General features: G+C 32.6%; 2 protein-coding genes across 2 annotated transcripts; one reads left to right on the forward strand and one right to left on the reverse strand.

Moving 5' to 3' along the window:
• Window positions 1-538: 538 nt before the first annotated feature.
• LOC148610699 (uncharacterized) lies at window positions 539-5951 on the forward strand. The gene is made up of 5 exons (XM_088541644.1): window positions 539-1084; window positions 2199-2361; window positions 3806-3879; window positions 4552-4629; window positions 5445-5951. The coding sequence occupies exons 1-5, from the start codon at window positions 1003-1005 to the stop codon at window positions 5591-5593; spliced, it is 546 nt and encodes a 181-aa protein (XP_088397770.1). The 5' UTR covers window positions 539-1002; the 3' UTR covers window positions 5594-5951.
• A 3220-nt stretch (window positions 5952-9171) lies between these two features.
• On the reverse strand, window positions 9172-14345 carry LOC148610700 (venom allergen 5-like). The gene is made up of 7 exons (XM_088541645.1): window positions 13972-14345; window positions 13302-13466; window positions 12698-12818; window positions 12330-12460; window positions 11451-11566; window positions 11135-11225; window positions 9172-9365 (listed from the first exon to the last, which is right to left on the reverse strand). The coding sequence occupies exons 1-6, from the start codon at window positions 14266-14268 to the stop codon at window positions 11168-11170; spliced, it is 888 nt and encodes a 295-aa protein (XP_088397771.1). The 5' UTR covers window positions 14269-14345; the 3' UTR covers window positions 9172-9365; window positions 11135-11167.
• Window positions 14346-16133: the final 1788 nt, after the last annotated feature.

Raw genomic sequence — 16133 nt, forward strand, 5'->3', positions numbered from 1 at the left:
GGACTTTGGTAATTAAATGGTTTTACTGGGGCAGAAAAATATGATGACTTTCAAAGCGTTCAGATTTAAGATGTCAACCATATGTCGCCAAGTGTAATATCGTGTTCTAAAAAAACATAAATTATTTTTTTAATTAATTTAATTTCCTTGTCCAGACACACAATGGTTGACATAGGCATTAACCTTATGTATAAAAATTCGTCAGTTTTGTTTAGGAGACATTTCGATTCCTACATAAAAGGTATTAATGTTTCAAAATAATATGTTTGACCACCAATTTGATGCAATCTGATTAAAAGAAAAAAATCTAACTCACAAATATTAAAACATCGGTGTTTTTACAGTTCTTGAATGGTTTTAACTTCTCACTTACACCATTCCTTTTGTTCCCATCACCATTCCCACAGAGAAATCCCATTCCCCGTAGATAATTCCCATCTTTCTTTACCAAATATTTACATTAAAAGATTAAACTATTTATTTCAGTACTTCAACATTTGAAATGTTATTTTCAATTAAAATTGTTATTTTCGCATAACTAGATATACCCACCATTCCTTTTGTCCCCATCACCATTCCCACAAAGAAATCCCATTCCCCGTAGATAATTCCCATCTTTCTTTACCAAATATTTACATTAAAAGATTAAATTATTTATTTAAGTACTTCAACATTTGAAATGTTATTTTCGCATAACTAGATACCTTATAAACTTATATCCCTATCTTCCCAATTCCGAATCCCCACTTACAATACACTATCCCACCTGTCCTACTCACCTCCTCGCCACCGTTACCCATTTCCCATATATTGTACTGCGTTTTGCGGTTAGAAACACTGCCTTCCCATTACAAGAACCTTTGATACTTACGTTAGTAAAAATATTTAAAAGTTGATCGATTGAAACATGACATTCTCATCTATTGTTCTAATATCAAGTAATTGATAGTACATTTCTAGACATTGAAGTACTGGTATTTCGCAACGTTACTTGTTTTAGAGATGCAGGGATATTTTTGTTTTGTTCTCTGCATATGTTTGAAAATTTCAAGTGGATTCTACTGGAACCATATCAATATTCAAGGTATATGTTTATATCTCATCTGTCACGAGAAAGATCACACGGAATACCAAAATAGGAAAATAAACTTGACTGCAAATATTGATAAACGTCAAATAAAAAAAACCCACCAATGAAACTTCTATCACATTTGAAGGTTAAGTAAAACCCTATCACTACGAAATAACTGATGATAGCATAATATGAAAATTAAACAATGTTTGAACAATTGTACTATATTAAAATGTTGTATGCCATTTCAATTCATACTTTTACATATGTTGTATTAATTTTGTATTCAATCTCCTATTGATCAGTGAAAACATAAATGATGTACATAAATAATTCCAATCTAATTACTAACAAATGTCATGCATTATGATTAGTTGTTCACTTTTTTACGGCCGATGGCAATTTTTGCAGGTTACTCCTTGAAACACGTGTACAGCATATTGACAATTTGCAATATATATGATAGGTAGTTTTGTATTTTACAACAGTATAAATTCCATGTTTATACCGTAAACAAACATGGCAACCGTCGCTTCAACGAATTAGTGCCACCAAAAGGAGTTTGCGGTATTATCTGCTTTTATTCCATTCATTTTCGACATTATATATTCAAATCAAATTTTTTGAAAGAATGTGTATGGTTATAAGTAGCACTTTTCACATTGAATCTATATAAATCATATATTATCCCACATTATAATTCCTCATTCTCCTTTCGCCGTCCGTTCCCCATTCCAATACAGCTGTTTTTATCAATTAAGAATTGTAAAACAATAAATTAGTATCCGATGCCTTAACCTAATTACAAATCAAACAATAGTGTGTGCACATATTTATCTTAATCTATCATGAAACCAATAAATGTGTAATTCTTCATGCTTTTTTCTATTGCATTTCTTGACAACTAGAATTCAAAAATGTATAATGAAAGATTACAGTATTTTTTATGCATTTTGAATCCTTTTGAATGTTTAGAAAAGGAAAGAAATAAATCACCAACAATAATTGTGTTTTCGCAGGGCAAAATCAGATCTAATTCACATCCCACGATTCAACTGATGAAGACTAAATGATAAGTTCGGACTTTCATTCATCAACAATTAAATGACGTAATTTTATCTTTAAGGTCCGTTTTGGCCGTGTAGATTTAGGGGAAGGCCATGGTTTTTTGGACAAGATGGTATTTTTTTTACGTTACACCCATCAGTTGGTCTGTGGACTAATGCCACAGAACGACGGTCTTCTCCTTCTGAAGTAGTGGAACGAAGAGGTGGTTTTTTTCTCATCAAGTAAGAATAAAATATTCCATTTGAGTAGTTTTAGTTATGCTGACAAAACAGAAAACAAATGAGGTTTAGGACATGGTGATTAATGTGTCGTTCATGCATCGCATGTTTTTATAAGTATGAATCAGATATCGTTAAAAGCACTTACCCAAAACAGCGGGAACTGCCTTACATCCGTGATTAGCGCTTTCAAGTTAATACGACAAATTTATGATATCACGCTCATGACAAAAAAAATCATTGTCTTCAATAGGACTTACGTATGAACCTATCAGTGTTTTAGTGATAGGTAAAACAGGTAACCAGGATTGGACGCATGATAATCAAAATTAATGAACATTATATAAGGATAACGACTAGACAAGGAAAATAGATACACACTTTACTCGGCGTCACGTTTGTTTACGTTTAAATGGTTTGTCCAAAAACCGAAGAACCCAGAATGCACTTCGGCGTTATTTAGGATATCTCGGATTTATTTTACGCGAACAACGTACAATACCGAGAAGTAGACGATTGTCACCGGAGTTCGACGGGAACTTACGAACTTCGTTTGTAAACAAATCGTTCCGTAAAAACCAACATGGCTGATATTAGTATGGGATTTTCCCGTAAGGATTTGTTACGCATGATTTAAGCTAATAAGCGACTTGTTTTTGAGAAGCTGTTTGGCTAAACGAATGAGCAAGTCATTTAAGACAATTTAAACGACGGTAGGTGTCAATAAAGTTGTAGAAAATATTTTTATTCAAATTTTAACATTATGTTATTTATGTGACGCCGAGTATAATAAGAACATACAATTACCAAAATAATGCGTACACAGAAACAGAAGTGAATGAACAACTCGGACTCCGCTAAAACTATTATCATGGAGCAGGTACATCGGTAGGGAAGCATACCTCTGCTTTCCTAAAAACACACACCGATAATTTTCAAGTCCCGGGTAGACAAAAGAGGAACGAAAAACTGATACGGCAAACAAATCGGTTCCGGATATACCAAAACAATCCACATGTTTATGATGATGACCATTAAACTTACTTGTAGTGATTACTTTAGTCTTTTAGCGACTGATAAATGAAGCTGCTCTTTCAACATAATGCAGCTGTTGAAATAGTTTTTTTTTTCAAAATTCCAAATAGAGCTATACTAATACGTCTGAGACATATATTTTCAAATTTTCTCACATTTTAATAACAAAAGATTATTCCTGTTGTATATATTTGTATTAACTAATACTGTTAGCATAATCATATATTATGAATCAAACTATACGTAATTTTGTTTTAATTATAACGTCTCTTCTGACGGGCTACATTTCTGTCATTCATCATCTCAGTTTACGGTATTATAGTAAAAAGGAAAACTGAAAAAAAAAACAGTCGGGTAACTCTTACTTCATATAAATTTAATAAATATATTTAAGTTTTTATTTTTATTAAAGAGAGTTTGGCCAGTTTAAGTGTCTTAAAGCAGAGGTTATCAGTGACACTGTATGGTACACATATAATAGTCAATGTAAGTATTTTCTGAGCTTAACAAGTGCAGAGCTGGACATGCAACTACAGGAAGTACGCATGGGAAACTACTCTGTCACTTGTTTAAGCAATGTACAAGAAACACTGCTGGTTGAAAGTATGACTGTAATGACCATCCGCTATCAAATATTGACTGAGATGAATAGATAATATCTACTTAAAGGGAAATTATATTTGCTCATTATGTTTGCTATAAAACATATTTTGTCTATTTCAACACAAACAAATTCTTGTTAAAGAGATACTGAAATGATGAAAGCATATTTGATATTGACTTGTACGTCAAATGTTCCTGTATATTCCAACATTGTGTACGTTGAAGTGGACAAAATATGGAGGCGATGAATGTTTTTGTTAAACATTTTTGTCTACCTCGGTCAAGACTTGATTAAATTTACTCACAAAATCCCACAAAACAACAAAACATCAAAACAACAAAACACAACATAAAATATAAAAAAAAATAAAACAAGACCTTTAATAGGACATTTTTTGCCAAATCATCCAAAAAATGTTGACATAGCAAATTATTGTGATGTATAGGTCGACAAGAAAGAATGTAATCATATGAAACAAAACCAAACTCCTTAAATTGTGCATAAGAAATTTGCTTTGACATCATGATCATTAAATATCAAAATCTTGTTTCTAGTTGTTGATCACTACACCCCAGAAACGTTTTGCGAGTTGTGCGATATTGAGGAAATGCCAGGAATAGGATTTGGCTCAGGTCAGTTCATTTAACTTTACGTTTATTGTATGAATATGATCGTAGTTTTTTCATATTCATCGATTGCGATAATCACTCCTTTGTAATTTCCAATATAGCAAAATGAAAAAAAAATTTCAAAATTAAATTATGAATTAACATTAATCACTACATGCATATACATACATTTAACGTGAAACTAAGCATACACTACTGCATCAATATAACAAGGTTTAACCGAAACGAAACGAAGACACCGAGACTAGGATGAAATAATGAAAACCTGGTGTTATCTTCTCAAGCATAGCGTCAAAACCGTGAAAGGGGTTTTAATCTTTGATAATTGATGCAGCAGTGGAAGGATAGAATGTTCACAGAAGTCATTCTACTTAAAGTTATGTTGTTCATTATTTTATCTTATGTTTATTGAACTCTTTATATATTTAAAGTTTATTCTTTCTATCAATTTTGCAGCAGAGGGTAAGCTTATTTAAGTAGTTGTAAATAAAGAAATGCAAATAAAACCTCAATATTAAATAAATAGTGAATTGTTTATTACTGGTAAGTTCTATTAAAACCCGATTTTAACCTAAGATTGTGGGGTACTTTTTTCACTTTAAATACTAAAAGGGGTGACAAATTTGATGATTAAGATGAAGAAACAATTTATAAAAAATATCAATAATATAATACCTAACGTGAATATTATGTGGTTTTTCCTTTAAAATATTTTAAGAACTTGTATTTGTATGTTAGAGGAAAGTCAGGACTAAAAATTAAACGTTGTTTTGTAAGCTTTTACCAACGTTAACTACGTCCTGTAATCTATCATTTAGGATATTTGGATAACTTGCAACAAACAAAGCCTATAACGTGTACTATACCAAATGGATGCCGTAAGAGATCTCCACAACAGAACTGGTGTCCTGCGATCGATCCATCCCTAGATAGCGGAACACAGTGTAATGGATACAACTGTCGCTAGTCTGCTAGCCACACGTTTTGATGCCATGTTTTATTTCAAGTGATGATTTAAGACAGAAAAATATAATGAGCTACTAAATCTTGTGTTGATATTGATACTGAGGTAGTAACTCGATTGCTACATACTTGAAGAGTATGTGGCCGGAACCCAGAGTAGAATACCCAAGTTTATACTACCATATAACTCTATTGCTAATTGTTAATGGTCAATACAAAGTCAGATACTAAAAGTCTGGGTTCTTAAACAAAATGACGATGTAAACTCTTTTGTTAACTCTTTAGATATGTTTAAGTCTATCCAAAAGTGTAATGGTGTAATTATATTCGTACCTTTAAGCAATTTTTCCTTCTTTGAACTGTGCAACGATCGAAAAGAATGGTTCATCGCTACAAACATATCAATGTTTGAAGCAAAATCTAAGCAGTTTAGAACAAGTATCTTGCTATATATTTTGTTTCCTTTTTTCAAAGCTTTTAACAAAGGGAACCAAGACCAACAAATAAAGGAATATAATCAAAGGATAAGGGTAAAAAAAACACACACATAACACAAGGAACATACAATAAACAAAACAAACATACAGTAATAAAAATTAAATGAGCTATCTAGACTTCACCAAACATTTAAACCATGACCAGAAGCACCGATAGTGTCTGCTTTTTCTGCATTGAGCAACTCGGCGAGCGTTTATAGGAAAGCAGAAGACGCTTACCCTACCTTTGAACCTGGTCCATGCTCCCAGTTTTTAGTGGAGTCCGAGTTACTAATTAACGTTTGTTACTTTGTATGTATTAGTTTGGTTAATTTATGTTCTTTGTTGTGTTTGTCTGTTTTCCATGTCTGGTCTTTGTCCCTGTATAACATTCTTTTGATTTTCCCTAGATTCCTGGTTGCCTTAATTACTTTTTGTGATATGAAAACTCTAAAAGTAGGTGCTGAAGGCATATGCCTACAGATGAATGGAAAAATAGAGAACTCTTCTTGTTTGTCCTATAGCTTTGTCATGCGTTTTCCTTAACTATTGATCTCAAAGTGAGAGGTCAATATATATGGCTGACTTCATAGTGTTAGAATTGTCCCTTTTCACACGTTCTTTTGGGGTAGATGCAATGTATCAAATCCCCGAAACAAGGGTTGTTTAAAGTTAATATGCCATCTGTATAACGGAAACTTAGATCAAATGATCTGGCTTAACAATTTTTGCTCAATTTGTTCCCATTAGAATGCCCATCATTTTTAGCTCACCTGGCCGAAGTCCATGTGAGCTGCTGCCGTCCGTCGTCGTTGTTAACAATGTTTTAAAACTCTTCTTCTCTGACATAATTGACCAATCGAAATTCAACTTGGTATGAATTTTCCTTGGGGTATCTTACATAGAACTGATGTTGGAATTTTTGATCCGTCGAAAAACTTGGCCACCGTTACTGAAAATGGAACAAAGTGGTCAGACAGTAGTTTTTCATATAGATCCCCAAATCGTTAGGTTTAGCCAAATTCTGAAGGGGTAAAAGGGTTCAACCTGATGAGATCTATCTGTGGTCAAATTTTCGTTTTAATCAGTAAAGTCATGTAGGAGTATTGCCCTTTTTCGAAGGTTTTTCCTATTTGTAATATTTTTTTTCTTTTCAAACATAATCTCCTCTGACACTTCTTGACCATTTGGAATTAAACTTGGTATTAATTTTCCTATGGGCATCCTGCATAGAATTGATGTGAAGATTTTTGATCCGTCAAAAATATGGCCACCGTTACTAAATACAAAACAAAGTTGCAGACAGTAGTTGTTTGCGTATGTCTTCAAAACCGTTTGGTTCAGTCAAATTATGATGTGGGTAAAATTATTCAGCATCTGTGGTCAAACTTCCGTTATAATTTGTTAAGCCATGTTGGAGCTATTGCCCTTTTTCGGCGTGTTTTTGCTATTTTTTTGATGTTATGTCCATCAAAAATCTTCTCTGACACTCCTAGACTAATAGGAACCAAACTTGGTATGAGTGTTCCTTGGGGAATCTAGCATAGAAGCGACGTAAGGATTTTTGATCCATGGAAATATATGGCTGCCGTTACTAAAAATAGAACATAAAGATAAAACAGTAGTTTTTCACATATTATATCTCCAAAACCGATAGGTTTAGCCAAATTCTTTCATTTGCTTGCAATGATCCTTTTTATATGGCCTACAAAAGTCTCCAGGTATAAAAGTTGTCAGACGACTCCTTGTAAGATTTATTGCCCTTGAATGTGAAAATTATTTTTTTTACAGTTTTCAGCCAATATCTTGAAAATTATGATAGAAAATAAGGAACATTTAATTGCTGAAATGATACTTATGATAAGTCCTACCAAAGACTTCTTAAGTCAAACTTGTTGGATATTATCTCGTTAAATTTATTGCCATTGAAAGGCAAAATTTAACCAGGTAAGCGATTCAGGCTCCTGAGAGCCGCTTGTTTAGAAAACGTCCCACCTCTAAATGGATAAATATGTTGTCGATAAAAAATTCCAGCATCTTCTTTGTTTTTTTTGTTTTTTTTTAAAGATAATTTGGAACCGTTTTTTACAATGCATGAGGAATATCTAAGAAGTTTTATGTATCTGTATCTAGGTGTACCGCCTTTTGAGTGTGGAGAATAGTAATATAAAAGGGTTAAAAAAATCATAGGTCCTGCAGCTATAGTATTCTGATAATAGCCTAACCATAAGATTTTTCTAATTTTATGGATCAACATTGAATTAATACACTATAGGAGTACGAAATACTGTGGTAAGACCGAAGACCGCTGTGTATGGGAGTTCAAAGCTTCGGGTGAAGAACAAGTAGATTGAAACGTTCTTTAAACAACAATATTAAAGCTTTTACATTTTATGTACATCTATTCATGTATATTTATGGGTATATAGGTCCATGATTGTCAACATAAATCATATATACCTTCCACCTGTACTGGCTTTTGACTTCTATCTTGACTTGTTTGTGGATATTTGGCATTACACCATTCTGTTCTGGTGATTTTGTTCTTGTTTCTTCTTTTAGGTGAATATTTTAAGTGTAAGTGTTTGTAAAAATAAGACAGAAGATGATTTATTCATTTCAAAAACCCACTGAAATCTCTTTTATTTCTTGTTCAGAAACAGTTTCTGATCATATAACCATATGTCTTAGTTTTTCATTTGGACGTTGCGCTTTTTAGATAAAAATTATACATGAAATCGACACCTTGCAAAAGTTATTGTTTGATTTTTTTTTTATTGTAGCCAGAAATAAATGTAGGATTTTCTCAAAAGTACAGATCTGAATATGGCAAGGACAATTGTTACGCAAAAATACGTAGATTTAAAGGCATCATTTGTTCGGTAGGTTTTTTTTTACCATGAATCACTTGATATTGGCATTAAATAAATTTAATATGAACTGGTACTTAAACGTGATGTAGTGCGTATTTTTTATGTATTTTTTTTATTTTTTTATTTTGAGTTATTTATTACGTTTTGTCTGTTTTCAGGGCCTATATCGTCGCATCATGTATATTGGTCTCGTTGTATTAAATGTTATGATTAAAACACACTTCCCAACAAAATGCATTTGAAATATTATTTTGAAGAAGTGGTTCAATAAATACAGTAGAGCGAAGGTTGCATTTACAAAAATGTGACAATAAAAGCAGTCAGTACTATTAGAAAATGCATGCAGTACATTCGAAAAAAGTAAAAGAAATTGTTGGTAAACATCAATTGTCAAAGTCTTGTTCTATCTAAGGGCCGTTGGTTATTTCTGTAATAAGAAAAAAGTATGCACTAATACAAGTTAACTAGTTAAGGTGTAACTGAAGCTGTATACACCAAACCGTATTTATCATATATTGATACATTCTGAAAAAAATTACTACTGTTTTTGAAATTACATTAATTCATTTAATCTCTATATGTGTTGTTTGTTCAAACCCAAAAGTATGTACACATTAATTGTAAAGTGGTACATTAAAAAACAACAGCTGATTTACGTAACTTCAAACAATTCTTCAATATGGAGTAGGCATTGCCTATAATCAGCGAGCTCCATGAGCTTTACCGGATACGTGTACGGTCTGTGCGAGACTCGTAAAAATAGTGAAAGACATTACAAAGGTGTTGGGGTTGGTTGAGATTTTTTGTTTCTCAAATGCATTTTTTATTCATATTTCAGCATCAAGCGAAATCAGTATTTTTATTTGAAAATCTGCCTTGTTAAATAATGGGGGATTGTTTTGTCCATGAATGAGTGACAAAAATCTTTTTTTTCCAAAATCCAAGCCCTATCCCCTTTCACCTTGTTTTGAAAATGGTCGATAACTTGTAGTACTTCGCCATACTTTACAGTTTGAACCCTTAAGGGCATCTCTAGCAATATCCTTTTCCCTTTTCAGTTTTTGAGGGTCAGAACAATTTATGCAGATAGCGGAAATATTACAGTTCTCCACGGATGGTGGGGATATTTTCCACATATCATGTGACGTAAGCAAAATTCAGGCGCAACTGACAGCTGCAAAGTCCCAAAAAGGAAGTGGTTATTGCCTTTCCTTTCTCAGAAAAGCTATGCTTCGATTTGGATAATACAATCGGACTTATATTTTTTTCCGAGGCGGTAAAGGAAAACTATTGACCAAACTTAACGACAAACGTGATGACTTTTCATTCAGAATTGTCAACTTGGCAACATCCCTTCGGCTCCTGCGTATGGAGTGTTCATATCACAACTCGTACATTATGCCAGAGCTTGCCGAAACAACGCAGACTTTTTGTATCGCGCTAGAACTCTAACAAATAGGCTTCTGGAACAGGGTTATGTTGCTACAACATTGAAGTCATCACTACAGAAGTTTTATGGTTGTCATCATGAACTCGTGGATCGTTATGATGTATCTATCAGCATCATGAAAACTGATTTATACAACGGGTCATAGTTTGCCTTTCCTCGTTTGTCTACCCCGGACTTGACTTTTTATGAGCAACTCTAGAAAAGAGGTGTTTCTAGAAAAACAGAGGACGCTTACACTACCGGTGCACCTGGTCCATGCTCCCAGTTTTTAGTGGAGTCCGAGTTGCGCATTTAATTTTGTTACTTTGTATGTATGATTTTAGTTACTTTATGTTCTTTGTTGTGTGTGTCTGTTTTCCATGTCTGGTCTTTGTCCCTGGATTACATTCTTTTGATTATCGCTATAACCTTGGTTCCCTTGATTACTCTTTTAAAACAATCCTATTCATTTCTCTTAAGAAATAAACCAAATAGAAAAGACTCAAAAACTATTAGAAAAGATGAAATAATTTTTACTGATACGTTATTTTATTTGTTTGATTTAAGGAAGCGATGATTTTTTTTCGTATATTGAGGAACCTTAAGGGAAATTAAGACACGTATAACAACAGGAGAGCTGACATCGCCTCGCGGTGCTCGCTATTTTTCGTATTGATTGAATCGAAGATAACAAAATGTTATTTGTTAAATTTATGAAAAAAATAAAAATAAAAATAATAAGTTGTAATTGAAATCACATTATTTACCTTACAAGTTCGTTTCCATGGTAATCACTTTATTTAGATCCGGTATGGAGCCTGTCTGATACCGTTGTAATCATATATATTTCCATCACCCCTGGATTAGTTTGAAAATGAATAGAAGTATGACTAATATAAATACACAATTTCGATCATAAATCTTAATTTAAAATGAGCAATAATTTTTCTTTCAGAAGAATATGAAACATACTGTTACAGTATTTATTCTCCCATTTTAATGATATTACGTTCATTTCAAAATAGATAAAATGATAACTTGTCTTGTTAAGATTTGATGTAGATTTTTATACTTTAAACTTACATAGGGGAGTATTGACACACAAGGTAGGGGTTATCATTCCACCACTCCCTTTTGTTCTCCCATGAGTGGCATTGAGCCACAGCACATCCCACTCTCTTCGTGTTTGCCGATACTATCTGCATAGAAATGTTGATACAAAAATAACGGTTATAATTTGAATGTAATGGGAGATTTTGTTTATTGTAGAGTTTTTAAGTTTCGTTCTAATTTCAATTTCCCTTCCGGAATTTCCCATGTAGAACGTTTTGAAATCCGAAGACCGATCTGCATTTTATTGTTTACTTCCGGGCATCGAACGGCTGCATTACAATGCAAAATATTCTATTTTATGCTTTGTGTAACATTTTTATTAGTATTTTACCACAAAAAAAATTTGCTTTTAGTATTGAACTCGATGCTATGTTAAAGACGAATCTCCATGCATTGAATAGTAGACGAGGATCCATTTTATAAAACCACGGAGTCACGTGACGAGAATTATTTACCCTATTTCGAGAGAAAAGCATATGGTTTCTGGAATGGGTAGAAAGGTTTCCTGAATTATGTTTTGTGCCTATAATTTATCTAGTTTATGTTGCAAGAAAATGGTAAATGACAATAATAAAAAGGTATTATCGGTTGATTTTTTTTTTTTTTTTTTTTTTGAAGCATCAAAATGATAAATAATTGGCATTGAATTTTAAAAATATGTTGGCTCAATGATTACGTTGTAGCGTAGTAGGTCATGAGTTCTATCCCCGACACTGTCATACTGAAGATTTTGGAATCTTAATTCATACACATGAAAATGTATAATTAAATATGAAGTAACCTTATGATTTTATGTATCTATTTCCGCTAGAATCTTTGTTCCCTTGACAACTCTTTGATCATTCTTACCTGAGTATAGTGGCCACATTTTTTAACTCCCCAAGAGTTACGTTTACATGTGTTTGGGTATTCGAAATAATCTTTCTCTTTTATGAAGCCATCCATTCCGTCTTTCAGAAAATCATCGATTTTTAGGCCATCTGAAATATAAAAAGACCATGTATGCTCTTATGTAAGAGCTTTAAGCGTCACAATAAGCCTCATACGATGTACAAAAGGCAACGAGTAGATGCCATTCTTTTTTGTTGTTTCTTTCAGTTTTAAAATATGTGTGTTCTACTACGTTTCTATTTCTTGCTTTTTTTCATGTCTTTGTAACGTTTTTGGTGTCAACTGTCAACTTTGAATAAGTTTATATAATGTTTTCCCTTACTTACAGCGATCGGTGTAGCAGTTTTCTCCACCAGCTATCATGCTGCTATTACGATTAGGAAGATGACCAGAATAACACAGTTTTACGTATGCAGCTGCTTTAGCACTTATTTCCTCATCCCAAATCTATTGATTTAAATACAAAAAAGAATATTTGCTCAACCAAAACTTATTGATTAAAAAACAATAATCTTATATCTTCATCCAAAACCTATTGGTTAAATCAATATTCTCATTTTCTTATCCAAAATCTATCGGTTTAATACTATAAGCAAATTTACTCATTCCACACCTTTGTTACATGCCTTTGTTCACTGATTACATACACTATTTTTATTTCCTTGTTCAAAACCTATTGGTTAAATACAAAAATCCTATTTTCTTATCCATATCCATTTAATTTAATACATTAATCCTATTACTGAATCACATTAATGATGATCTTATTTTTTAAAAGTTTAGTGAACAAAGTAAAAAGAAGTTTTACATATAAACAGTAAGAAAATGATACAATGAAAACATACTTTAGACTATTTCTGATAACGTCAAAAAAATGAATGCTTTGAGAACTCATATATTGTCTTTCCAAATTTGAAAAAAAAAACATACCAAATCATCCATTGGTGGGTTAGCAGCTGGCGATACGCTCTTCCGTGCGTCATTGTGCATGTTTAGTAAAATGTTTTTCTGTGCTTCGGATAGCTTTATGATTGTGCCACGCTCAACAGAGCCTCTGAGCACTGCATTGGAATTTGCCGTTTCTTGTTTGTATGCCTGAAATTATTAAAGTCATTGGTCTCAGTCCTTACTGAAAATTCTAATAAAACAAATTTGCAACTGCAAATCAATAAATTGATAAAATCAGTGTTCAACGAGGAGAATTCATGGATAAAATAAAGCTGGTGACACCTAAAAAAAGGAACAAACGACAATTGATTATTAGAGCAGAAAACCAAAAACACAGTGATGGACATTTGGTAATGCGACAGTGTAACACAACAAACACTGCATTTATAAGAGTTATCAAGAGAACCAAGATTCAAGCGGAATTCAAAGAATATAATCCAAGGATAAAGGCCAGACAGGAAAAATAGACACACATAACAAAGAATAAGAAATTGCCAATATAACACGAACAAAGAAACAAAAGTAAATGAACATCTAATATCAGACCTTTTTGCAACATGAAGCGCAACAACCCATGAAGTTTCAAACACACTTTGGCTGTTTTTTTTATAACATTTTGATAATGACGGAATTTTTCTATCATATCACAAACCCTATTCGTGGCGTCTTTGTGTAGCTGCATCTCTCTTGGACTGTTGTTTAGGGCCCCAGATAAAATTCTTTCAAGGATGTCTTTGCTTTTGTCTTCTGTTCTCCGGTAGGAGTCCCTCAACTTTTCGATTAAAGCCATTTCCTCCTCAGAGATGTCATTTCTTGTATCACCACGTGAAGTTATATTGTCATTAGAGGGTATATCCTGATCATTTTCACCTCGCTCATGGTGTCTCAACCTGTAATAGCTAGCATCTATACCTACGGAAAATATAGCGATTAAAAGGAGTTTCGTCATTTTTCCTTGACAGGCGTTTACACACTGAAATTAAGTAATCTATCTTTGCTTATAAAAGATGAAGCCATTAAGTAAGATAAAATCATGCAGCAAGAAGTAGCTGAAAAAAGCAAGTTCAGATCTTGGTACGTCATGATTACATCTTGGTAATAGGTCGTATTAAGTAGAGTCAAACTAGTAAGTTTGGTTACCTGTGTGTATTTTGTACTTTAAGAATAACTAACAACTTCTAAACTGCTGCACTTAATTTTATTCAATAATTGTAATGCATCAAAGAGTTATCAAGAGGACCAAGATTCCAGCGGAAATTCAAAGAATATAATCCACGGATAAAGACCAGACAGGAATTACAGGCACCCATAACAAAGAATAAGAAATTGCCAATAGAACACGAACAAAGAAACAAAAGTAAATGAGCATCTAATAGCATAACTTTTTGCAACATGAAACTTAATAACCGTTTATCTGTTAATTGTTCGGAATTTATTTTCCGTGAGAGAAGTACACAAACAGACACAAGAAACAATAAGTTTTACACTTTTCGTATAGCTTTATTCTGCCGGCTTGCTAATAACTAATGATGTCAAATGTCTTATTGTTCTTCATAGTGTGCTTCCTCAATAAAAGAAGGGATACTAATTTTTTTTTTCTTTTTTGTTTTGTTTTTGTTTTTGTTTTTGTTTTTTTTTTGTTTTTCTTGTTTTGTATTTACTTTAACTCATCGCTCGAGTTTAGTTGCAAAGCATATGTTATTAAACTATCGTAAACTAAACTTGACTGAATCAAAGTACTGATAATAAATATTTGGATACTGCCTTTACGTTCGGACAATATCTTTTCAAGTTTTCGGTGATTTATTTGTTATTTTCTCTCCTCCAGTACTGTCATCGTTTAATAAAACTTGAACACAGAAGCATAAGGATGTACATTCAACCGATTCCATTATTTTTGAATTAAAAGATATACAGACATCCATCTCCTAATAGACTAACAGTAAAAAGAAAAATATGAAAAGGTCAGCTTCCATTTAAGAGTGTTTTATAATCATGATAAAATAAGCTTAAATGAATAGGATAACAAAGACTTTGTCACATAACAAGACACATATTGGTATAACAATATAAAATAAAATTTAAATGTAAATTTTTGTGGATTAAACATGCGCGAACAAGCTTCAGTGGCACGACAAGATAAATAAATACTAAAAAAACGTTTTAAACTGTCAATATATGCAATATTTGTCTAGACAACACTTAGATTTTAATTTATAATTTCATTCTGTACCATTTCATTTTATATTAAAATTATCGAACGTACCATCTTAGTAGGGCATCATGTTTATTTACTGAAGTCTGAAGGTCACTTACATCTAAGTAGGGCGTTTTGTTTATTTACTGATAGGCATTTGCACAGTTGGGGTACTTTAAGTAATCTGAAAATCGTACAAATTGCAAAAAGTGGGAAACAACGTACAAACATAGTTTTAATTATAAAATAGGAAGGCGCGACTTTCAAAACGAATGTTTGTCCTTTCTAAAGATCCCAGGTACCGTGAACCATGTTCCATAAATTGAAATTAACTTCTATTCTCACAAGAGGGTCTTTAGTTCTTCCACGACACGTGTTACTCCCGTAGTGATATTAATTCAGTGTGGATCTTAAAAAATTCGAAAGATCTTCTGGAAACCCTCAATTTTATATTATTATCAGTATATAATAGCATTAAAACCTATGACTTTTCAACCCTTTATATTTCTATATACTTATAAGAATACTTATACTTTTTCCCATACTCAGTTGAAATCCCGAATTTAAAAAAATTATAAATCGTAGTTACTCCAAAAAAGTAGGTGTACCTAGATACA

This window comes from Perna viridis, chromosome 8 (assembly GCF_037379345.1).
Source record: "Perna viridis isolate PV_CMFRI_1.1 ecotype Kerala chromosome 8, ASM3737934v1, whole genome shotgun sequence".
NCBI lineage: Eukaryota > Metazoa > Mollusca > Bivalvia > Mytilida > Mytilidae > Perna > Perna viridis.

Bases quoted from the DNA above. Each gene is read 5' to 3' on its own strand.
- LOC148610699 (XM_088541644.1), top strand. From the start codon at position 1,003: ATGCAGGGATATTTTTGTTTTGTTCTCTGCATATGTTTGAAAATTTCA. The intron at 1,085-2,198 runs GTATATGTTTAT...TTTATCTTTAAG, and splicing joins GAACCATATCAATATTCAAG to GTCCGTTTTGGCCGTGTAGA. The intron at 3,880-4,551 runs GTAAGTATTTTC...TCTTGTTTCTAG, and splicing joins GTACACATATAATAGTCAAT to TTGTTGATCACTACACCCCA.
- LOC148610700 (XM_088541645.1), bottom strand. From the start codon at position 14,268: ATGACGAAACTCCTTTTAATCGCTATATTTTCCGTAGGTATAGATGCT. The intron at 13,467-13,971 runs GTTTGTGATATG...TAATAATTTCAG, and splicing joins ACAAAGACGCCACGAATAGG to GCATACAAACAAGAAACGGC. The intron at 12,819-13,301 runs GTATGTTTTTTT...TTAAATCAATAG, and splicing joins ACCCACCAATGGATGATTTG to ATTTGGGATGAGGAAATAAG.